The 24,907-nt window shown below is 29.8% G+C and overlaps 1 protein-coding gene across 7 annotated transcripts in view; it reads left to right on the plus strand.

Moving 5' to 3' along the window:
- Window positions 1–24,907, plus strand: part of LOC132749660 (TNF receptor-associated factor 4-like) — a 53,312-nt gene that overhangs the window by 8,671 nt on the left and 19,734 nt on the right. Inside the window, exons 1-2 of one of the 7 annotated variants that reach the window (XM_060739508.1) lie at window positions 17,120–17,257; window positions 24,334–24,385. In XM_060739508.1, coding sequence (XP_060595491.1) covers window positions 17,193–17,257; window positions 24,334–24,385 — 117 coding nt within the window. In that variant the 5' untranslated portion in view covers window positions 17,120–17,192. Of the gene's footprint in view, window positions 1–17,119; window positions 17,258–18,297; window positions 18,375–20,275; window positions 20,326–21,055; window positions 21,124–21,537; window positions 21,639–23,890; window positions 23,915–24,333; window positions 24,386–24,907 lie in introns of those variants that run through there. The other 6 variants (XM_060739509.1, XM_060739513.1, XM_060739510.1 and 3 more) reach the window with 6 other exon arrangements.

The following is a 24,907-nucleotide window of genomic DNA, read 5'->3' on the forward strand; positions in this document are numbered from 1 at the left end:
GGGTTGCAAAATTAAGGAATAAAAATTTTTTAAAAAAATTTCATACTGGTGATTTGTCAAGTTTTTTATGTTTAAAAGGGAAATACTAAATAAATGATCTTTATAATAGTGTAAACTGATTTATCTTTGATATATATTGAGGAATATAAACAGTGTAATTTCAAATGGAAACAGAAAATGTTGTTCATATGTTACCATACATGGTATGTTGCTTAGTAACACTTAAAAGCAATTAAAATGCTTGGTAACAGATGTTTTCCACAATTTACATGTAAAACATTTCTATTGAATTTAATATGAATACTGTTATAAATTCTTCTCTCTCGTAATTTATAATTTCTACTACTTCCATAATTCCACATAAAATATACACAATAACTGTTCTTAATTTCATTTCACTGTTTATTTGTTATAAAATGTTCTAAATTTCTACTCTACAATTAATAATTAAAGTTACAGAGTTTTTCTTCCTCACACATGGTTGATAAGTCACTTAGAATTAACTCTCAAAAATCCCTATCCCGACTCTAGCTCTTACAACCTCACTCTTGCATTTTGAATCTTATTCTTCAACCTTCAATTAGAATGCCCCTCGAAAATCTTGTACCAGTATTTATATGAAATACATTGTCTCTCATATTTGGAGGTTACCCTAGTGTTAATTGACAAATCTAAGCTTTCAATTTATGACGACAAGAGTTGATCAAGTAACTGTACCAGAAACAAACAGACTGATTCCTGGAATATTTATGATGGTAACCAATGATTGAGTTCCCTAAACACAACAATTGCAGGCCTCCTGTCCATTAATTTATGCAGGTACCCCGTTGAACAGAGTTACCCAAACTAAAATCTCCCAGACTGATACACAGTCTAGCCCCAACAGATTTATAGTAATAAATAATGACAACAAATGAGTCTCAATTCTCATTTAAACTCAATCATTAAATCAAACCTTAACCAGGTGCCTTGCTAAAACTACAACACTCCCCCAACCTTAAAAAGCTTAATTGTCCCAATTAAGTTAACAACACAAACAAAATATAGAAATGAAACAGAAAATCAGTGACTATATTCACCAATCTTACTCCAAAAATGGATAGAAGTTTAAACATAAAAACATTCTCAATTAACATATAAACACTGCATTAACTAAAATAAGCATTATTCAAATACGAAATTCTAAGAAAATACTAAATCTACAGAAATGTTACTTCTGTTAACGCCTATTTTTTCTGACTACAATTATACATTGAATACTCAAAATAAACTAATAAAAGTTCTCAAACAACTGTTGTTTCAACTTTTAACAGCCGTGTTTTAATATCAAAATGAAACATATTTTGTCACTCAATTATATAATATACATGTAAATGTTCAGTTGTCCCTTTTTTTCACAATATCCTAATTCAATCTTTCACACATTGTCTATTTCTTGCACACAAAGTCCTGGTGCCTATTTATTTCTTAATAAATTTTAACAAATGTGTAAGAATTCTTAAAAGGCACAAACTGAATATAAATTTGTTTGGTAGTCGTCTCTACCATAGAGTCTAAGTGCCAAAATATTAAACTTAATATTTAGATATATAACATAATTGAAATTAGAAAAATGGCACTGATTGTTAAACTGAAAATAAACACTTTAAAATCCAATTTGAACCAGAATCACACAATAATATTCAATTTGAAAAGAATCACAAAATAAAATATTCCAAATCGAAAAGAATCACAAGTTAACATTCAATTCAGAATGAATCACAAATTAATATTCCAATTTTGAAATGAATAACAAATTAATATTCCAATTTAACGAATCACAAATTAATTCCGATTTGCGTTTTATATCCAATATATATTTTTGTAAGAACACCGTAAAATTCCTCTTTTTTCACTATTTTTCTCTACACTTTCATATTATTCCATTATTAATTTCCTACACAATTCTGAAATAGTCGAAAACTCCGAATGACTTGCAAAATCTCAGAGTACCCTTATATACCAACTGTACTCCTTTGAAATCAAAAACTTATTGAAAGATATTTTAACATGATGATTCTTTATGATCTTTATGTTCTGTGCTGGTATGGTATGTGTTGAGTCCTATTCCTTTTTACCTCTTCTTACTTGTTGAAAATCTTCTTCAGATGCCATCTTCTGCATTGTCTTAGTTTCTTTGATTTGTAATTTATTGTTATTCTTGTTGATCCTTGCCATGTTTGATTGCCAATTTGTCATATAATTTCCACGATAATGTTTCAAACTATCATGATGCATGATTTCCACATGGCCATTATCTGTTCTTGTTATCAGTGCTAACCCTGTCCATTTTGTGACCAACATCGTTTTAGAAATAACCACTTCTTGCATTGCTTTATATGAACTTCAACACTGTGTCTTAGCTTAAACCAATAAAACTTGCATTTTATTTTTGACAAAGTGTTTGTAATTCCCAAAATGAGCGCCTGTAACTGAGCCATGTGTAGATACCAAAATCTCTTTTTGTAAAACCTTTGGAACAATGAGAAGCAAAGCCTCCCCTCTTGTGTTGAGAATACTGTTACATTTTTGTAAACAGCACTCCATCTTTCATCACTAGCAAGTCATAGTTAAACCAGTAGTTCCTTATATTTGGAGAATATCTAGCTACCTTGTCCTGGAGGGTCGTTTGTTTTCAATAACCCATGTTATAACAACTTCTAAATCTTGGTCTGCTCTCTGTAGTTTTTGCAATTCTGACAGGTGAATAACAAGTAATGTTGAACTGCATAAGACAACCAAGTTAGATGCCTGAGCTTCATTTACTGATGAAACAACTTCGCCACCTAGTATGGAATTTACGTCCTTGTCAAACCACTTGTTTGCTTCCAGTACCCATGATGTCCCAACACCTAAATCAAGGTCTGCTCTCTGTAATTTTGCCATTCTAATAGGTGAATAATTAATAGTGTTGAACTGCATAAGACTACCCAAGTTAGATGCCTGAGCTTCATTTTCTGATGAAACAACTTCGCCACCTAGTATGCTACTATGGAATTTACGTCTTTGTCAAACCACTTGTGTATTATTTTCACATGTTGAGATTGTTTCCACTTCTTTCACCACGCAAATGTAGGCTTTCACGGAAACGAAGTCGACCTATGCGATAAATCGAAAATACTTCCTTGCCCTTTTATTCCATGTTGGAAAAGTTGATCTTAAACAACACAATAATCTCATAACTTGCAGCTTGCATTAACAAGAAAACATCACTCCAAAATGCCCCAGTCATTTTGAGGTTTCACTCCTTACACAACATGTTTGATACTTTTCCTTCACCTATGTTCCTACCGAACAAGGGAACAACATTATCAAATTTGGCAAAATCCGACCAAGACTCATGTTTCCTTATACATGTTACACATACCTTTGCAAGGTAAATTTTCCAAGATCGTTTTTCCATCATAACAACTACACTCTTCTGGTTCACATGACATTCTAGAGAGACTGTCAACATTTGTATGATTTTTTTCCACTTCTATGTTCAATCCTAAAATTTAACTGTGACACAACTTCTAACCAGCGAGCCATTTGATTCTGTCGGCGACTGGAATGACATTAACCATCGCAGACTCGAAATAATCTGACCTTAAAAGAAATTCTCTCCCTAAAAGGTAGTGTCTAAACTGAGTAATAAAAGTCACAACATCTAAAAGTTCTCTTCAAGTTGCACAGTACAGTCTTTGAGTTTGATAAAAGACTTAATTGCAAACATAAAAGGCTTCACAACATTAACATAAATTCCGCTTCCTGATATAACCCTTTTAACTTACTGCTCTATTTAGTGAAATCATATTTAATATTATCATATGTCTTACTAGTTAATTTGCAGTCATAAATTTTCACTTCCTCTTTCAATAAATCTAATTGATTTAATTCATGCAAATATCCAAATAATGACCCCTTGGTCAATTTTACATTTCTATCAAAAGTTAACTAATCTAATGGGAATTGAATTGCCTCGAACTTCCCTATGGGATACTAGCACACTTCCCATTAACACTTTATCTGCTGGCTATTTATTTTCCTTTCCGAAATGCAGGAGATGCCTAATGATGAATTAATTGATCCAAGATTTATTGCCTTACCAGGTTTAACAATGTCTGAATTTACTTGAACTGATTGATACCTTTGACCATGTTATAATTTTCACAAATTTTAATGGCACCTTCTCCACAATTTCTTTTTTTCATTAACCCACATTTAATTCCAATTGAGCAATAAATAAAGAAATATTTTTCATTTAAAGTCTTATCCTAATAATCTATCTTCATGAATATGTGCAATGAAAACAGTGTACTTAAAAGTCTGACAAAAATTCACACAGACCAACTATAATTAATAATCCATCTATGTCATTAATCCTCTGTAGATAATGATTCACAATTCTATCTCTTTGTAACATGGCTTCTTGCTCTGTTTTTCTAACTTTCTGTTTTCTTCTGCAATTCTCAGTTTTTCATGTAATAACTCAGTTACCGATAAAACATTGTCACCAAATTGTTCTTCCACAAAAATTGAAGCTGCACCGGTTTGTTTCTTTGGTCCCATTTTAGTAATTTTATAATGTACAGTTCAAATTTACGTCTCTTCAGATAGTCACTTTAAAATCTTTTCTAAACGTGTGAAAGTCGAAAAATCCCGTTCGCTGCCACCAGTGTTATAAATTCTTCTCTCTCGTAATTTATAATTTCTACTACTTCCATAATTCCACATAAAATATACACAATAACTGTTCTTAATTTCATTTCACTGTTTATTTGTTATAAAATGTTCTAAATTTCTACTCTACAATTAATAATTAAAGTTACAGAGTTTTTCTTCCTCACACATGGTTGATAAGTCACTTAGAATTAACTCTCAAAAATCCCTATCCCGACTCTAGCTCTTACAACCTCACTCTTGCATTTTGAATCTTATTCTTCAACCTTCAATTTAGAATGCCCCTCGAAAATCTTGTACCAGTATTTATATGAAATACATTGTCTCTCCATATTTGGAGGTTACCCTAGTGTTAATTGACAAATCTAAGCTTTCAATATTTATGACGACAAGAGTTGATCAAGTAACTGTACCAGAAACAAACAGACTGATTCCTGGAATATTTATGATGGTAACCAATGATTGAGTTCCCTAAACACAACAATTGCAGGCCTCCTGTCCATTAATTTATGCAGGTACCCGTTGACAGAGTTACCAAACTAAAATCTCCCAGACTGATACACAGTCTAGCCCCAACAGATTTATAGTAATAAATAATGACAACAAATGAGGTCTCAATTCTCATTTAAACTCAATCATTAAATCAAACCTTAACCAGGTGCCTTGCTAAAACTACAACAATACATGAAGGTATTGCTTGTTTTTGCTTTGAAAATCTATACAAAATGGAGAACTTGTTTAAGATTTGAGATTCCTTTGAATTTCTTTCATTTTAAGAAAACTTTTTATCTAAATATTATCTATGAAATATGAGAAGAACATTTACAGAACTTAGAAGAAAACTGCTGAGTCATTTTGAGCAATAAAGATGGCAGCTATAAAGTTGGGCGGGGAAATAAGGTCTCTGCTGTCAAATAGTGCAAAAATTAATATCAGGAAATTATCTCCAGAAGATAATTGTTAGAATTAAGAAGAAAACTGCTGAATCACTTTAAGCAATAAAAATGGGAGCCATGAAATGAGTAGGGTAGAAATTATATAAGGTCTGTCAAAATACTGCAAATGGTGACACAAGAACGAAACTGGTGACACAAGAACGAAACTTTCAGGAAAATATTTGAAGATCATAATTATAGACTGTCAAAACTGAAGAATTTCCAAAAATTACTATGCTTGTTCATGGTACATGTCTTTATGCTCCCCAAAGGGTGAGCATATAGTCGCTGCTCCCTCCGTCTATCTGTTTGTCCGCCTGCTTTTCTTGTGGGGGGACATAACTCTAAAACAACACAAGGTATCAATATGGAACTTTGTAGGTAGATAGATCTCATTGGGTAGATGTGCAGTCCACAAGAACCGTTACTCTGCTTTGCCTAATTTTGGAGTTATTAATGGGTGTTCTAGTGAAGTTTAAGGTTTTGAGTAACTGAATTGTTCTGTTTGATTTATCTGCGATCCGTAAAAAATTGATCCAGGTATCTTTTCTGTACTCTATGTGGATATTTTTTCAGAATATGCTGAATTTGTTTATTTTACAAGTGACCTGCTTTTAATGATGATTCATAGATGTTATATTACCTGACTAACCACAAAATAAATCCATAAAACCACAGGGTTGTTATTGTATTATAAAAGTAGGGCAACAAGAAAGGTTTTGAACTTAGGCCATATTTTATTGTATAGATTATTTCTAGTGAAGTGGACAGTAAAGTCAGTAAGTCTGCATCTTTTGCCAAATTTGGCAAAAAAAAGATTTACCTGTATTTACCTGTATTGTTAATTAAGGCATTTTATAATGAAAATAAATTGCTGAAATATTTTCCATGATTATTAAACTTAAATGTTTTTGTAAGCTTACTGTTGTAGAAAATAGTAATATAAATCATTGGATACTCTGACTGTTTTTAGTGGAAAAGTTATATAAAAGATTCTGTCCGCTACCCCCATTTAAAACTTGGCCGATCTGAAAGCTGTTGTAGCCTATAGTTACTGTATAGCCGAGTTTGCTTTCTTTTATAGTGACATACTGAAATTTGAGGAAAATTTTTTCAAAATTGATTATATTAATTAAAGTAAGTACTTTTGTGCAAAAACTCACTGTTCCAGACGACAAGGTTCATTTCATGTATAGTAATTTAATTTCTGTAAAAATGTGTTTTATACCATAATTAGAGATTTTTTTTGAGCAGCAACTTAAAAGCAAGTGAAAATATTTTTATGAAATAAATGATTTTTTAATTGATTAACAGGTGGATTTTTTTACTTAATTGGGAGTCGGCTACATTTAATCAGGATATCATTTACAAGTTTTGTACATTCAAAAAATGTGTGTGTTATTTAATAGTGTGTTGAAGAATGAACTGTATTTAGAGTGCATTAATCATTTAAGCTATTTATTGATTGTTAACTGTATAAATATTTGTCTTCAAACAGAAACAGTATTTTATTAAAAGCTGATTAGTTTACTGTAGTATGTTTTTATTACAGCTTAATAATTTATTGATACTCTGTAAGTGTTCTATAGTAAATACCTGTAATACCTGTATAAACTATAGGAAGCTGTATATAACACCATAATAGGAAAATATTTCACTATTTGGTATGTTTGAGCTACAGCAGCATGCATTGGTAAAAGGTTTTTAACCATGAAAATACTGATTATTAGATTGATGAACAAAAATTGTCAGTGGTTGGCTCAACAGGCTGGGAGTGCAGTCAATTTCTCCTTACATTTCTATTGATAGATCATTCCAATTTAACTTTCCCAAAATTATTGTAACCAAGTTTCCAGAATGCACACACACATCAATGTCGATGTCAGGTTTTATGATTTGATTATTTTTTACAGAATTATGGCCCTTTGTTTTTGTTTATTTTCGTATAATGTATATTATCATACAGAGAAATACTCTGCTGTGCTTATCTATGGATTTAAAGTTTTAAACCAAACTTTCCTGGAACTACATATAACTATGAAAGCTCAAAAAAAAAATTATAAATAAAAGAGAAAATTACAATTTACACAACAAAATCAGCGAATTTGAAGAACAGATTTCAATATATGTCATATTATAAATATAATATTATATTGACTGAAAGCTTTAAGTCTTCAGTATTTTTATATTTTTCTGCTCCTTCGGAATCATTGATGCAGCACTTACTTAAGTGTTGAAAATTGAGTACCGCTCAAGCCGGTGCTAGGGGGCGTGAGGAATGTTGCACTTATTCATTATCCCAATATACAGACTCAGTCGAAATAAGTCTGGAATTTTCAGTTTATCATATTCTATATAATGTATTATTTAAGTTCCTCTCAATCAGGACATTTATATTTGCTGACAGGTGTGCAGATGACTGTTCAATTATTGCTTTGATTTTTCTATAACTTTAAATGAATCACCAACTTTTTAATAGAAATCAGGCAGGAAATTAAACATATTATTTCCTTTCAAAACAGTCTTGACTACGGAAGTCATTCTTTTTATTCCTTTCTTTACCCCACCCTGCAGAATCTGTATATACTGTATGCCAACCAAAGCCCTTCAATGTTTCTTTTTGATTTATTGTCAGTGTCACTAAATAATCTTCACTATCAAAGTTTCAAATTTTGCAAGAGCTGTAATTTTGCAACATTGAATAATACAATGTTTTGAATTGAGATTTAATACATTGTTTGTTTGGTATGAAAAGAAATGTAAGAAAATAAACGAACACTGAATGGAAGAAAGAAGTTTATTGAAAGATTATGTTTCCTTTCCCATCTTTGTTAGAGAAATAAGGAATTATAAATGTGTAAATCTCAGCAGTATAGAAATACACTATATTGTATATTACTTAGATACTGAGATTAAAAGAAACAATATATCTGAATCTCAGATTATACAGTTGAGTAAATAAAACTTTGAATTTGATTGAGATCAAAAGATCGAACGAAAGACATTTAGTATTTAAATGTACACTTTTTGGTTTATTTCATTTTTGTAACATGAATGTTTTGAAATAACTTTAATACTCACTTTGGCATTTACGATTTCATAGAAGACCTAAGCTAGCTGTCTGAGTGAAATGTTTCAAAATGTTTCATTTTACTTCAGAATCTCTAGAAATTTCTATTTTTCAAATGCTTAATTTTGTTGTGGAGACTTAATTAGTTTAAAGGTACCTAATTTATAACAGGCAAACCCCTCACCCCCTTCCCTGAGGTACTAAATATGAAGCTCTTTACCCTCCCCTTAACCCGCCCCCACCATGGGCAATGCTCCATTGCATTAATTTTATACCATTAGCACTTACCTTACATTGAACTTGAAATTTTTCTTTTCAACTGAAGTTATTAATGAAACTGAACAGCCAAAATTACCATAGACTGGATTTAATAATTATATTCATATTTTATAAGAATTTATTGGGTGAAAATAGAGTTGACTATTCATTTAAAGAATGAATAAAAATTATAAGATAATATAGAAAGTATATACAATTTACATTGATGTATAGAAATAATTACACTTTTAAATTGATATATTCCAAAAGATAATTATTACTAACAAGTTGGTTTATGTCATGTATTCAAATCGTTTATAAAAGGTATACCAATTATAGAAAACATAATAAAGTTTTACTTTTTACAATAATGAATATTATTCTTTGTAGAAGATATAAATTTTTCTCCAACAATTTCGTGTGACATTTTTATTGAGATATCATAATATTGTATCCATAAAGGAGCTGTTTAAATGTTCATGAAAAAAATTTTTTATATGATAAATGACTTGAATCAAGGATTCTCTTTGATCTGTTCAGTTTATACTATTGGCACTGTAATTACATAGGATTTAACCCTATAAAACTAGGTAAATATCATAAATCACCGAAATTTCTTACATAAACTGACCATCTTTCAATCTGGATAAAACCACTCATCATTTTTAGGGAATTTTCAAAATATTTAATTATTGAATAGTGAACAGTACAGGCTATTTAGGGGAATATCCAAGGTAAAATTAATATAAATTTTGTTTAAAATAATTTAGCAAGTTAACTGGTCACATTGGATAACCCATCTATATTTCACATAGATATAGAGAGCTGCAAATCACAAAATTAATAGGAATAATCCAGCGACTGACTACTTGAATGTAAGTTACAGTTGACTCTCGTTATCGCGAAGTCATCGGGACCGTCCAAAAAATATCGAGATAACGAAATGTCGAGATACACATATTAGGGTTTGAATAATGCAGAAACTGATTTTTACAAAAGACATGTGCATACCTTATGTCAAATAAACTATGATTTTTCCAGTCTTGTTTTCATAGGCCTAGTCAATATTTAACAAAGTAACATTTGCGGATGTTTACCAGAGGAAATACGGGTGTCTGTGATAAAATCACATAGTGAGGTTTACTCAGTAATACACCAATATAGTGATTGGGTGGTTGATCCGGATATCCTCCCGGGTTATTTATCGGGTCTTTTTCGAGATTGCTCGACCGCTGATTGATTTGGAAGTGATGTTGTTAAACAATATTGCAACAATAGCGTTTCTATACTTTCACTATTTCATTTACATTTAAAGTCATAATGAATTGATTCAGTGTTGGAATATTTATAAAGAACGTCATTTTGGACATAAGTCAATCAGCACGCTATTTATTAACTTTTATTATAACAGCTAAACTTGTTACAAACATAATCATCATTATGACATGCGCTATTGAGCAATTATCGTCTAGTTTGTGTTTTTCACAGGTCTGAAGGGAACAGATTAAAGAAAACTATTAGTCGAGATAAACAAAGGATAATAGTGTGAAAATAACTGTTTGAGCTGAAATTTTACATCGAGATACTAAAAATATCGAAATAAAAATATCAAGATAAACAAATATTTCCAATATAGATAAAGAAGGAAGAATTTAAAAATCGGGACTTTCAAAATTTCATCATGATAACGAAATATCGAGAAAAGCAATGTCGAGATAACGATAGTTGACTGTATATGAAGTTTTCTACAAATGTAAGTGGCAATATTGATAGCTGCACAGTATATAAACAAGTCTACTTTGTGTTGACTTGATACATATTTGACTTGAAACATACAAATTAAACAAATTTTAGTCTTAGATTTTTATTATTTACAATAGGTTGAGTAACAATTAAAAATTCTTTTGTTATACAAGTACAATATTTGTTTCTTATATTAAGCCACATGTATTATCATAAATTTCCCCTGATTATTTTAGTAAAGGTTGTCTGAAACAGAAAATAATATTCACAGCCAGGTAATTTGCATGTAAGCAGCTGACAGCAACACTGGTACCTGCATTATGATATAGTAATACAGTAACCAGTATTAAAATATAAAATATAGCAGATGTTATGAGATGGTGGGATGTGATATCACAATTTTATGATCAAGACACAAAAATAATAAAACAGATAATAGCAGATCCATAAATAGTGTCTTGTTTCACTCTATATATGTCACCACAGTGACTTTTTGTTATCATTTTGTGACAACTGCGCAATGTGATGTTGTTGTTTTTTGTTGTTGTTTTTTTTGCTATTTGTTCACCATTTAGAATATCTAAAATGTTTTGCTGAAATATTGATTATTCATTGTATAGCAAATTAGTGACAGATAGATCTTTCTATACCAGTTTACAAAAAAGATGATATTTTTGTAGAAAGACTCCAAAAATGAAGCCATATGGTAAGTTCTGAGTCTTCTGACTTCAAAAACTAGAATGACTGTCATAGGATATAATAATTGTTATCCAGGGAAATACAGTTGACTTTAAAATACTCCCGGCCTAATTAGAAAAGATAGTATCATAATGTCTCCATTTAGTGCCATATAGACCACAGCTTTAAATCAGGCATAATTAGCTCCATCTTGTATTGAAGCAAGGGAGGTAATTAGTAAAGTCAATTAAAGATTCATGTCTGCCTTAGATTAATACTTTGATAAGAAAAACTCATTTGGGAGATTGATTCTTAGCTAAATTATATCTTACTGTAGAGAAATAATGGAGCATTGAAACTTCAAGAATTATAAGCAGGAAAATAACATTCCTTGAGCCAGGATCATTGTTGTATTAAATGAGCTAATTATGAGCCAATTTAGTATATTAAAAAGTTTTTTACTCCCCAATTCTTATATCAATACTATAAATGTTTCAAAATTGGTTTAAAATTTGATCATTTTCAAGTCCAAGAAAAGGTTCTTGTCAAAAAACCTAATGAAATAGATAGGATATTGAAACATGGGTAAAAAAGTAAAAGTAAAAAAATATTTGAAAAAATAGAAATTGGGCCAATCTTTCAAAATACTATGTAAGGTAAAAAGACAACATTCAAGGGACATGTTCCAATAAGCATCAGTCAACAGTAAAAATCAATGGTATTTACAGTGGTAAGGAATTACAATCAAGTAACTAAATAATGTGCTAACAATCAAGGAATAATTTTTAGGAAGGATAAATAGAAAATGATCAAAGAACTTTATTGAGAAAAGAGTAAACAATCAAAGTTCTTGATAGAGGAAGCAGTCAAGAAACCCTTTTGGTTGTAGTTAACAATTATTTGGGGCCAACAATCAAGCAATTATGTAAGGAAAATAAGCAATAAAAAACTTTAAAAAAGGTAAAGAAGAACCAATCGGGGAGCGTAATAAGGTAAAGAAAAATGAAGAAAAGATAAAGAGTAATCAATCAAAGGACTTAATAAGATAATTTGTATTCAATCAAGAAGCTAAATAAGGCATAGAATAATCATTTAAGGAGCTAAACCAGTTAATTTAGTATTTGTAGTATATAAAGGATAGAGCAAACAAATTTAACCCAAAAAAAAAGATATATAATACTCTTCTATCTATTTTATATTAATTGACTGTAAATTACATGATATTAAAAAAGGGAATTGTAGGTGTTGGAAAACTGAGTGAGTCATACATGTATGTTATATACACTGGACCATGTAACAAGTAGTTTAATACATGATGTATTAAAACTTACAAGTTTATTGGCTGAGCTGTCCCTGTAGGGTCAGTTTGGACCCCACTTCACAGAATTGTGATGACAGCCTGTGAAATCATGATAAATCTTTGCTGTGATAATGTAACTGTCTCTTACCACATTTTTATGTCTTATGAACAAATTTTATCATGTATAATTTTGACAAGTTGTAATTAAATTTTTGATTGATTGGTAAGTAACATTTGTTTTCTTTTTTTTGTAAAGATATAGTGAAACCTGTGAGTACAAGATAATACCAAACACTTGAAACACTTAGTTTGTATGACTTCTGATTTTGCACAATTCATATCTAATAATAATCCATTGATAATCTTTTTTTTTAAATTTCTACATAGTGGGTGTCTGTTTAAAATTTTAGGTATCTTTCTTATCATTCTTTTTTTTACATTTAAAAAATGTAGATAAATGACTACAAATAAAGAAAAAAAGAAAACTTTGCACAAAATTTTTATTTGTAATCAAAATTTAATTAAAAATTATTAAAATCGATATTGTGGAATTAGTCCCATTTTTGCTTATTATACTTAAGCAGTCTGCACAGCTGTTGCCTTATAATTGCAGCTATCACAATGAAGGGTTTAAACATGTGTATGAAATAAAGGTACATGTAGATGCATGAAAAAATTCAAAGAAATATTGTGCATTATTGCAGTTCTTTGACTGACTTGAATTATCACCCTTTCTGCAACTTTTTGGACTCTGTTAAACTCTGTTTTATTTGCAGCAACATATTTATATCCATTTATTGTCAAATGAACTGACTGCTTCATGTCTGTGACCTACCAAATATAGTAAAGGTAACACAGATATATTTTGCGGTGTTACCTGTAATGTGCATGTTGCCCCTTTTACCTACCCCCTGGGTAATTAGTTATCAATCAAGGGTTATAATAATGAACAGACATTTGTAATGTGTATCCTTAATTGGACATTTTTGATGTTAACATATTTGTTATTACTAAGATAAAAGAAAAAGATAAAAGTGACCTACAAGTGGGAAATTGTTTTATGACATGTAATGATGGATCTGAGATTTTCTGAGAATGAGAAAAAAAACTGGTCAAGAGTTTAGTTGTTGTTGGTGACTAAGATTACTTATTGTTATTGTTATACCAGGTGTCTGAGCATTGTGGATGGTTGCTGTATTTATTATTCTAAATAGAAAGCTGTAATATCAAAGTGGATATACTTATGAAAAAAATCCGGAGGTAAAATTTGTATTATTTTATTCAGTTAGCTGGTAACTGTTATTGTTCTAAAATGTATTCAGTGGAGAAGTGGGCTAGTTATCAAGTATTTTGCCTCTTAACCCAGAGATTATGGGTCTGAGCCCTACTTTTGTCATGACCATGTCACAACTGTTACAGTATTGGTTAGTTTTTACAAATTTATTTAAGTTTGATTGTATTGAAAAAATTATGATTTAGCATATTGATACACTTTCCAATCCGTACCTGGGACTGACCAATAATAAGCAATGAGTGTCAAGTTTCTTGCCCTAAGAAACAATGGCTTCCCCTGACAGGGTTTGAACCTGTGTGGCAATTAAGCAATCCTTAGATTATTAATCTGACGCCTTATCCATCCGGACACTAAATCTTGGGTTAGGTCCTGATGAAGCCTGAATTCAAAGGGTTTTACATTATAAAGTTTGAACATAATTAAACTAAAAAATAAAAATGTATGCAACATTTTGTTCCTGCCTCATTTATCATATTTGGCTGTTTATATTTGGAGAAATAAGGTTAATTATAAATACATAAACTTTAATTATCTTATCAATGGTCAAGTGCACTAAGTCTGACCCATGCAATTAAAGTCTTTCAAATTTTCTTTGAATCCTTTAAAGCAAGATACATTGCCCTTTGATCTCAAAGGCTTTTCAGATTATGATGTACAAAATAAAAAGGATTTAGATTTTCATATTGTTTAGGACACCTGTCTATTAAAATGTTGTCATAGCAACTGCAGGTGTGGTACCGTTAATTAAACAACAGTAACTGTAAAAGGTTGGAGAGTGTTTGACATTCGGAGCTCTTTTCAAGTTTTAAAATTTTTATTGACCTTTGGTTGGTTCATTGTGATCAAGTTCCTTTTATGACTCTGGATGGTCTTTTTGTGCCTAAGTGGTTGTAAACACACTGTGAAAATGACAAGTGTATGAATATGTTATGATAATCGCATCAGTGGATTCCACGTGCCTTTAGTTAATCACGATAAATAGCCAGCGTGTGTCAGGTGCGCGTACCATCAACTAATTGTCAAATTTGCCAGTGAAACGGATAATGAAGGGCTTCGTTTCGTCATGCTGATTTTAATCTCTTTATAAGCTGTTTAAAATATCAAAAATATCAGAAGGCGGGAAGTTAACTCTGGTTTTATAAGGTCTGTTATGGCAGGTGGAAAGCATACAAGGTTGACTTCTGTTGCACAAAAAAAAAATGAGAAAATATTATTTTATTTCATTTGTCTATTTTACTCTATATGATAATTATTATGAAATGTCGATATTGTAATTTTTAGGACAAGCAGCTGTCGGATAATATATCATTGAGCCTACAGTCTCATCTTTTTTTTTTTTTTTTTTTTTTTTTGATAAATTTTAATACATCTGTTCTCACAGCAGATAATGTAGTCTTCTTTAATTTTTTTTTTCTCAATAAAGTTATAAAAAAATATATTGTGTTTATTTCTACTTTTGTTTATTTGCCAATAAAGTTCACCATATATTAAAGATTACAGCTCTAATTGAATTAAATCTAGTTAGAAAAACAAAAGAAATACAATATAAAGGTGTTGAGTGATCGCTGGAATAAAGCTGGTCTCAACACTGAACCTTTTTGAACACCACTCCTTTGTATAAAACTGGACTTTCTATATCCTATATAGGTGGTCTTCAGTAGAAATTATATTCCCACCAAAATGTTTCGATAAAAAGGAAATGAAAAAAAAAATTATATTGCAATAAAACAATTACATGAAAAATACATTTTGTATTTAATTGAAAGTGAAATTATTTGTGGTTTTTACTGAATTAAATACCATTAATGGAGTGTAATTTTACCGTCTATTGATTAAACAGGTAAATCACCTGATCCATTAATTGATTTCTCATTTAGCATCATTAACCCTGTTAAAGTTTTTGTCCCTACTTTTCTATTTGGTACAATTGCATTGAAATAATTAAAGCATTTAACAATTTAAATTCCATACATATTTTAATTTCATTACTTAATGAAAAAATAATTACAAGACTAAGGGTCACCTGATATCGTGATTGAACATGTTTTTTTTTCTTTAATCAATATTATCAATTAAGAATTTAATGAATTGTTTTAGTAAATAAAACAAAATTAATATACTTATGTTAAAGTGAATAGTAAGGACTTATAAATATCAGTCTGCAAATAATGTAAATAGAAGTCTGTACCCCATGGTCCACAACCTATAAGGGGTGATTCTGACAGTTCCCCACAGGAAATAGAACAGATGTCTTTTCTCATGATACATACCCCATGGTCCACTACCTATAAGGGGTGTGTAAAACTGTGTCAACATTTATAACCCTGGGGTACAAAAATGAGGGTGTTAAAATCTTGCCAAAAGTCGCAAGTGTGTAACAAAAATCTGTATTACAAACAGTAAAGTAAGAGAGGATTAAAGCACTTGACACAAGAGGGATCACTGTCAAAGTTAACATTTGTTGTCTTTACCTCTAGTTAAAGCATGTAGTGTGTCTGGCACACAGCGGGGCATCACTAAACAGCTGCCGACCACCCATTGTCATGTAAAACATTACCAAACTTGGTCTTTATGAAATTTAATCTTTTTATTTTGTAAGTGAAGGAATACAGACAGAAGTGGGAGGTGACTAACCTTGCTTGTTTTGGATAAATATTACTCCTGTACTGGACTGTTTTCAAAGACATTTTGTTCTCAAAGTACAGAGTAACTACTGTTGAGATTACAAGTGTTTTTACCAAGTTTAAGGTGTTAACTTTCACTTACATTTTGTCACCATTGTTTGTCACAGTTGTGAAATATTTAGAAAAATTTGACATCTTGTGTTTATTCAATAAAAAGTTAAGTAAAACTTTTTAACACTGGAGGTGATAGTTTAAAGTGGTTAATAGATTGATTTTAAATGTTATGAGAAAAAAAGACTATCAGACTGGTTTAAAGGGATGATAGTGTGACATTTACATCCAATTAAAGTGACCTTAAACCAATTGGACATAGACAGAAGACCTTCTGATAATCTAGTGATAAAATATTGTAAAAATATTGTATCAAATATGTGAAATTTTGAACTTTTTTCTTCTTCTATAATTGACAGTTAATTGATATTTCTTGTGAAGATAATTTTGTGAGATTTTAAAAAGCTCAGTTAAGGATTACAGTTCTGATTAGGTTCAGATACATTTGGATGTTCAAGAATTAAGAAAGGAGGGAATAATGCCTGTTTTATCAAGAACTGAACTAATTAAAGCAAGTGTGAAACTCCTGGATAAAGTAAAAAAGTATGTATAATTTAATTTATTTCATTGAATCGTTAAGGAAATCTATGTTAATTATTGTTTTCCAGTTTTCTCTGCAATTTGAAAATAGCTGTTTTATTACAATGAATGATTTTAACATATTTTTCTTCTTTCCAATGATTTTAGAAGGCTGTATGAAAAAACTGATAAGATTAAATTCTCTTCGTTTATGTAATATTTTATACTACTTTAATTTGTGGTTGAACCGCAACCAATTTAGTCATTGCTTGTTTAAATACCGTTCTCAATTTTTATTGCTTTGAGGATTGAGGTGCAAAGTGATTGTATAAATATTTTCTGTTTTATCTGAGTGGATAATCCGAATGTAGTACATTGAAGCACAGGAAATTATTGCAGATTTTGATAAAACCTTCATTTCCTCCTTTTTTGTCCGCAGAATTTGTTGAAATCTTCAATTGGGTATTTAGATATCAAATTGAATGTAATTTATACCATAATCTGACTAAAGTGGTTAAGTGAATTGTTAAGACTTCCGCTATAGGTCGTTATATTAAAGAATTGCAATATATCATGTTTTGTGTCTGAAAGGGATCAGGTCAATGAAAAGTTCCAAATTAATTTGTAAAACTGTCAAAATTTGTCCTGTTTAGGGTCAAAGGTTACTGTTTCTGAAGGTTGGAATGAGTCATTTAAAAAGAACTGATTTTTCGTGTTTCAATCATTTAAGATAGCTCCTAATATTATTAAGCAGTAAAATGCTTGTCTACCTTCTGTCATGTTAAAATTTATATAATTTTTACCATAATATAATGAGTTATAAATTATACTGTTTGTAATGTAATCATAATGTTAAAAAAAATTTACTCAATTGAGCATAATTTGTAGGACATTGTACATTATATATACAGGAATATTTACAATTTGGTCTAAAATTACATAAAACTTGTTCATATTTCATAGGATAATGAAAGAAATTTACTTGTTTTGCATGGTGATATAGTTACAATAAAACATAAAATTTTGGATTCAGTATATGAATGTTTTGTTGTTAAATAGTGTAACATTATAAGTACATAATGACTAGTGAGAGGCAATATAGGAAATATAGAAATGAAATGAAAGATTTCAGGAATAGATTGTAAGTATATACATATTTACAAATAATGTAAAACTATGTGATTTTAACTCTAAATACCACACTAAATATCTTAAATGAACTCATTGGCCTATCGGTCAGTTTGGACAAAACTTTTCATCATTTTTTGGAAAAAATTTAAAATACTGGTATGCACTCACTGAATAGCAAACAGTGCAATGCAGACCATGATCAGTGCGGACCAGATAGGTGGGCTGGCTGATCTTCAGGTCTGCTCAGTTTGCTTGGATATATTAATACTTTTGCAACCAGTAGACTATGGATTATACATTACTATTTATTAGTGTATATAATAGTTCTAAATTTCTTAGTAAAATGTGCAAAATCACTAATTGTGTCATGCCAGGAATAAACAATTTGAAGGATTAGAAAAAGTACTTAAAATCTTAAAAGTTTATACATATATGTATTCTGGGACTTAAAATACCTCAAATAATATACATCATGAAAAAAATATTGTAAACCACACATCATTTGGCTTTACTTTCTAATAGAATCTACTTAAATTGTATGGCTTAAATATTACATGTTAAATTTAATTAGAGGACCTTCTTAAAGTTAAGACTGATAATGACATGGCTTTAGTGATTTATATTGACTGTCATCTGTGGTGGACATTTGGTCAAGTTGTTTCCATTGTCCTGGTCAGGTTAGAGGATTTATACACTGACCACTTATATAATCTGAAGAGTTTGATGTGGTTTAAGAGAGTTATAGGCAATTCTTTAAGAGGGCTTTAAATATCATCTCTATAAACAAGTCAGGAACATAAATAACTCCTTGACGTAGATCTAACTTAAATTAGTTAAGATTTTCCTTTTACCACACAAGATTTGTCCTGTACACATCTGCACCATATTTAAGTACTTAAATTGATGAAGATTTTTTAACTTAATTACTTAAAAAGAAATGGTACTTTTTGATGGTTTTAACAGATTGTTAGAATAGGTGATGTTAATGTGAATAATTTAAATATTTTGTGTGAAAAATGGACAGATGGTCAGGTGAAAATAAGATGATGAGAAGCTTTGATGGATATTTAAGATGTCCAACTAGATACAGGTATCAAAGTTGAAATATGGTTTACTTAAATAATTTTATTTGTATGTCTATATTTCCATAAATTTCTGTATTAAAAACTTTTAAACACAGTCGCTTAAGTTTCGTTCGATGATTTTGTAAAATTTGATATCAGAGGACTTCTCATGAGTCATTGAAAATATTGAAAATTAGTTGTGAAAAGTTTGTAGTGAAATTGTATAAAAATAAAATTTATTTTACGGATGTTCAGCAGACAACTGAGGGACACTAAAACAAAGGATTTATCTCGTACATTCTGGGTCAAACATTCGGTGTTAATTGTGTAACTCAATGACATAGCCAGAAAAAACAACCAAACTAAAAACTTGGGCGGCTAATTACATTTCAGGTGTGAAGCTCTTGTTTCTAGTATAATTAAACTTTTTAATTACCACTAGTCAGGGAAAGTTCGTATTGAAACAATGAAACAGTTGTCAATAGAAAAAATCAGATTTTTGATAACGATTATTTTGCCGTCTTTGTTCAGATTCGTATCGGTTGGGTAGTTGGACCTGATGTCTCGTGGATTTTATCTGATCCTTAGTAACCGAATCACTGATTTGTATCATTGCTCCATCGAACAACATTTCGCATGGACTTTTCAGGGTCACTTGTGAATTAAATGAATCATTCACTATTTAAGTCGGCAACAGTTCAGATCATTTAAGTCGGCAATAGTTTAGATCATTTTAGAGCAAAGTTATCACCAAGACACATTTCAATTCTCGTTATTTACAAGTTACGATGGTGATGTTTATGTGCATGTTTGGATTTTTATAAGACAACAAAATTGAAATCTAGTTAAATTTGAATAAGATATGGAGGCTATGACCAACAACTGTCTGGTTTGGAGGTTAGCTTTATGTTTCTGCAGATTTCTGTCTGTTTCTTTTCCTTTTTTTGCTTTTTATCAGATACTGAATATCATAAAATTGATCGACAATCAAAAACATTTAGATTATTTGCACTTGTCCAGAAAAAAAGTCTTGTTTTAAGTTATGCAATATTTGTTTTTGGCAAACAACATTTTATTGTTTCATTTTCATGTTTAATGATATGTTTTGTGTATTTGATATTGATTTAATCTTCAATAGGAAAAGACCACATGAATATAAAAAAATTCTTAAGAATTTGCTTAACATCTTATTTAGTGATCTTGTAAAAACATCTGATACCAATCCTGATAAAGAATCTGTTGGTAACTTTGATGTTCCTGTAGAAACCCCTGGTGTAATAACAACAGATATAGATATAGCATATTGTTATGATAACAACCAATCAGAGTGGTGTTATCAGTAAGTTATTGTATGATCATATCATGTGATATTGTATAATTGTTGGTTTTGGTTGGATAATATGATTGTTAGCAGATAAGGGACATAGACAGTGTTATTGAATTGTTTTAAGAAATAGATAAAACTTTGATAGAATCTGAAATCAAACAGGTGAGTTTATGAAAATGTTTATTTAAACAGATACTGAATTCATTAAATAAATGAACTAAGACATTTTCATTAGTAGTTGCAAAGTGTGAGGGTAAGGAGCATTTTCTGGACTTTGGTCAAGATTTTATTTTTGGCATTTTTATATATAAAAAAATGTTGCTAGGAAATACATGTGTAGCAATGAAACAAGGGTCAGCAGTTAGTATGTAAGTTCATTTAATATTTTCAATCTTATTAAATATTGAAAAACTTTTTTTTATCAAAATACAAACTGACAGCCATCTGTACCCTTAGGTATTCCTGTTAAAAAGTTATAATTTTGATGGAGTCTGAATTCACACAGGTAAATTAGTTTATAATGAAACAACCTTTGTAAACTGATATTGATTATGTTAATTTGGAAATGGGTTTATCATAAATGTTACAAATAATTAAATTGATGTAAGATAGTTTGATAAACATCTGAAATGCTAGCTGTCAGTGTGTTTTATTGACAGCAATGATTGACAGTTATGGAGACACATGCTTGCGGAAATATTATACCATATTTTAACACTTGGTGAAATATGATTTACAATAAAATATGAAATAAAAACTGACTTTATATTACAAGTGATACCTTTGGAGTTTAAGTAAGGTAGTGAAAGTGATAATGATACTAAGTTCCCAGCTGGAAGAAATTTCTAGCATAGTTATGTACCTAGGAATAAAGGATATTTAAGTAATTAAAATTGTATTTATTTTTCTATAGGGAATGACAAATTTGATGACATATATTATATTGCTTTATACCCATTAAGTGGATACTAATTAAAATAGTTTAGTTGAGGCAGGATACATAATTTGTGGTTTCTAAATTCTGCTGTGCTGAATGAATGGTGTTTTAGGGAATTTAATTATTAATTTATAATGTTTTATGTGAGAGATGAATCAAAATTGTGGGATGAATAAAGTATTGATTAATATAGATATGACTGTGTAAATTGCTGGATGACTTAAATATATTACGTTAAATGTTAAAGACTTTGGATGGTTTCAGTTTTGTAGACAAAAGTGCTAAAATAATGGTGCTTAAGTGACATATGTTTCCACCAAAATGACTGTTAAATCATACTTGATAAGGATTATATTCATAAAAAGTTGTTGTAGTAATCTTTTTTGTAAAAATAAATTTATTGAAATGGATACACATAAAAGCAAATGTTATTGACTAATTAAACTGTAGCAGGTACAGCCTTTAATTGAGCTTAATTTGGCAATATTGATTACTTAACAGCTATTTTAAAATCTGATATAGGAGTAGATTGATGTTAATTGACAAGCTTAATTGAATGCTGGGTATTGTAGATACAGTTTAAATATTGATATAAGATGGTGACAACCATGTGTGTGTGCTTGTGTCAGTGTCACTTATTTGATGCAATATTTGTTTTCTCTAACAGATGCTGGTGACAATGTTTTTATATCTGAACATGAAGATCAATATGTCAGTAAATTCATTATAATTATGTATAGTGTTACTTTGGTAACATATTTTCAAGAGTACCAATAATGTGACAAATATGTTGCCGATACTTGTTACGAACAAAGTAATTTTATTTTTACCTTTTTAAATTTATACATTTCAATGAATTCAGTTAAGCTCATAATGATAATTATTGACTTTTATTATTGACTATTTATAGTGGAATAATTTTCGGCTAAATTTAGATGATTTATGTAGTTTTAGATCTTTTTGATCAGTGTTGATTCAAGGTAAAGGTTTAGAAAAAATATTAATAAGGACATAAAATATGATTATTCATAAACTTGATTTTTAACGTGAATTGTATCATTTTAATTATCCATAAATTGTAAGCTTCGATCATGTCCAGGTCACTATTAACTATTATCATAGTTCACAAATATTGTTGGACAAATGACAAATGTTGTAAAATTGACCTTGTATAGCAGTCAAAATAGAAATTATATCTTGTAATTTGTATTTATAAGTGTTAGGGTCATTAAAATAAATAGATAATGACCGTTTATATTCCTTAATCAAGGGAGATAATTATTGATAATTGTCGGAGAATTTTGGTTATAGACACAACTGCATGACCATTTATTTTGTAAATTTTGCTGATATCATAAAATCGTTATACTTGACTAACTTGATATCAGCTGTATGAATTTTGCGAAAAAAAGAAGAAAGAAAAACAACAACAAAATGAAAGCAATTATTGAAGATTCTCCATATGTTGTTGTAACTTTATCAAACATTATCTTCGCTATTTATTGGATGAGTTTTCTCTGAAATTTGATTAAAGTCTGATTGTGTTCATTAAAACAGTTCAATTAAAGTCTGACTTTTAATTGAATGAAAGTTACAGAACAGAAGAACAATTAAATGAATTTCATCACACTGGTGTGGTACAATTTGATTACATTAAGTCTGTGATTGGTTTTGGAAATGAATGCGGCAAGTTCTGTGGGCCGAGTTAGCTGATTGCTAAATAGCATTAAGCTATTCCGATCAAGTTAGGTTATATGTATAACAGGATTTTGTTAAAGTTCCTTAGCTATATAATGCATTTTTTTAATTTTAAAATAAGGTCTAACATTGAATCAGAGTAGCAATGTTTGAACTTTGCTGTAAACTTAGTAGATGAAAATTTGTCTCCCTTGCTACAGGGATTTTCCGTTTCCACATTGTTGACGATTATATTGACATAATTAGAGAGAGTTTAATAATTTGTTAAAAGGTTGTGTGTAAATTGATCATAAAATATTCCCCATCTTCTTTCAGCTGTCAGGTACTGGAGCTATTTATGGCGTTAAATCTGCAGAGTTATAGATTTTCCTTCTCTTTATCATCAATAATACCATTCGTTTGTAGTAAAGCAAGACAAAATATTCAATTAATACAATAAAGTTATTTATACTGTTGTACTTTCCTTACTTCAAATAAAAGCTCTTTGTTTACATTGATGTACAGGAATAAACAAAACTATCAGGGTATGGTAATTTGACTGAATGGGATGTTTTGTATAGTGATGTGAACAGGGTATTAATATAAATTAAAATTGAAACATTATTGTTTGTTTAAAAAGTGCTATAGTTCTGTATAGGAAGGATGTTTGTTTTGTGATTGTACAGAAATTCACAGTTTTGAATGAAAATATTTGGATATTGACATTTTATGACATTTTTATGTCAATATTGAGCATTATGCAATATTATAATGTACAGGATAAATTTTTGGTTTTTTGTAGAGTTAAATTAACTGTCAAATATTCAGTGTAAAGCAATTTTCACTATGAAATTGATATTTCCTTTTTTTTTAATAATCATAAATTTCTATTCTATGGTCAATGATAATTTATAGGTTTGGTTGACAAAGTTGTAATATTAGTTTTATTATTGTATATTTACAGTGGTGGAGTGTTCAAGTGTCCTGAAGATGATAAACCCTTAGATTATGCCAAGGTAAATTACTTTTATTTTTCTAAAAAAACTTTAGAATCGAAATGGGCACGTCTTGTTGTTGCTTTTAAATATAAGATTATACAAATTTATGAGATTCTAATTATAATCACAAGATTATTCAAGCTTAGATATTGTTTTATATTTAAAACCTAGACTTTACTGAAATGGGCATTTTTTTCAGTCTACTTATTGAAATTTAGCTCTTGAGACCTCAAGATTATGTTTTTGAAGATAAGTGGATCTTAAATAAACCATTAAGATTATTTTTGCCAAGATGAGTGCTTTGTAAAGATAGATACGGGTAGCTCAAGAAGCTTTGTTTCAATTCAGATCAGCCATGTGATTATAAGCATATCGAAAGTGCTCCATTACCACATTTGCTAGAAATGTTAAATGGAAGTTCCATAATAATAAATTACAAACTTTGACATGACTGTGCTCCCTCCTGTTTTACTTTCTGTATGAATACATTACTTTATTAGTTCTCCATGACGATAAATGTTCACAGCCAAACATAATTTA

This window comes from Ruditapes philippinarum, unplaced genomic scaffold, assembly GCF_026571515.1.
Source record: "Ruditapes philippinarum isolate M1 unplaced genomic scaffold, ASM2657151v2 ctg985_1_1_1_1, whole genome shotgun sequence".
NCBI lineage: Eukaryota > Metazoa > Mollusca > Bivalvia > Venerida > Veneridae > Ruditapes > Ruditapes philippinarum.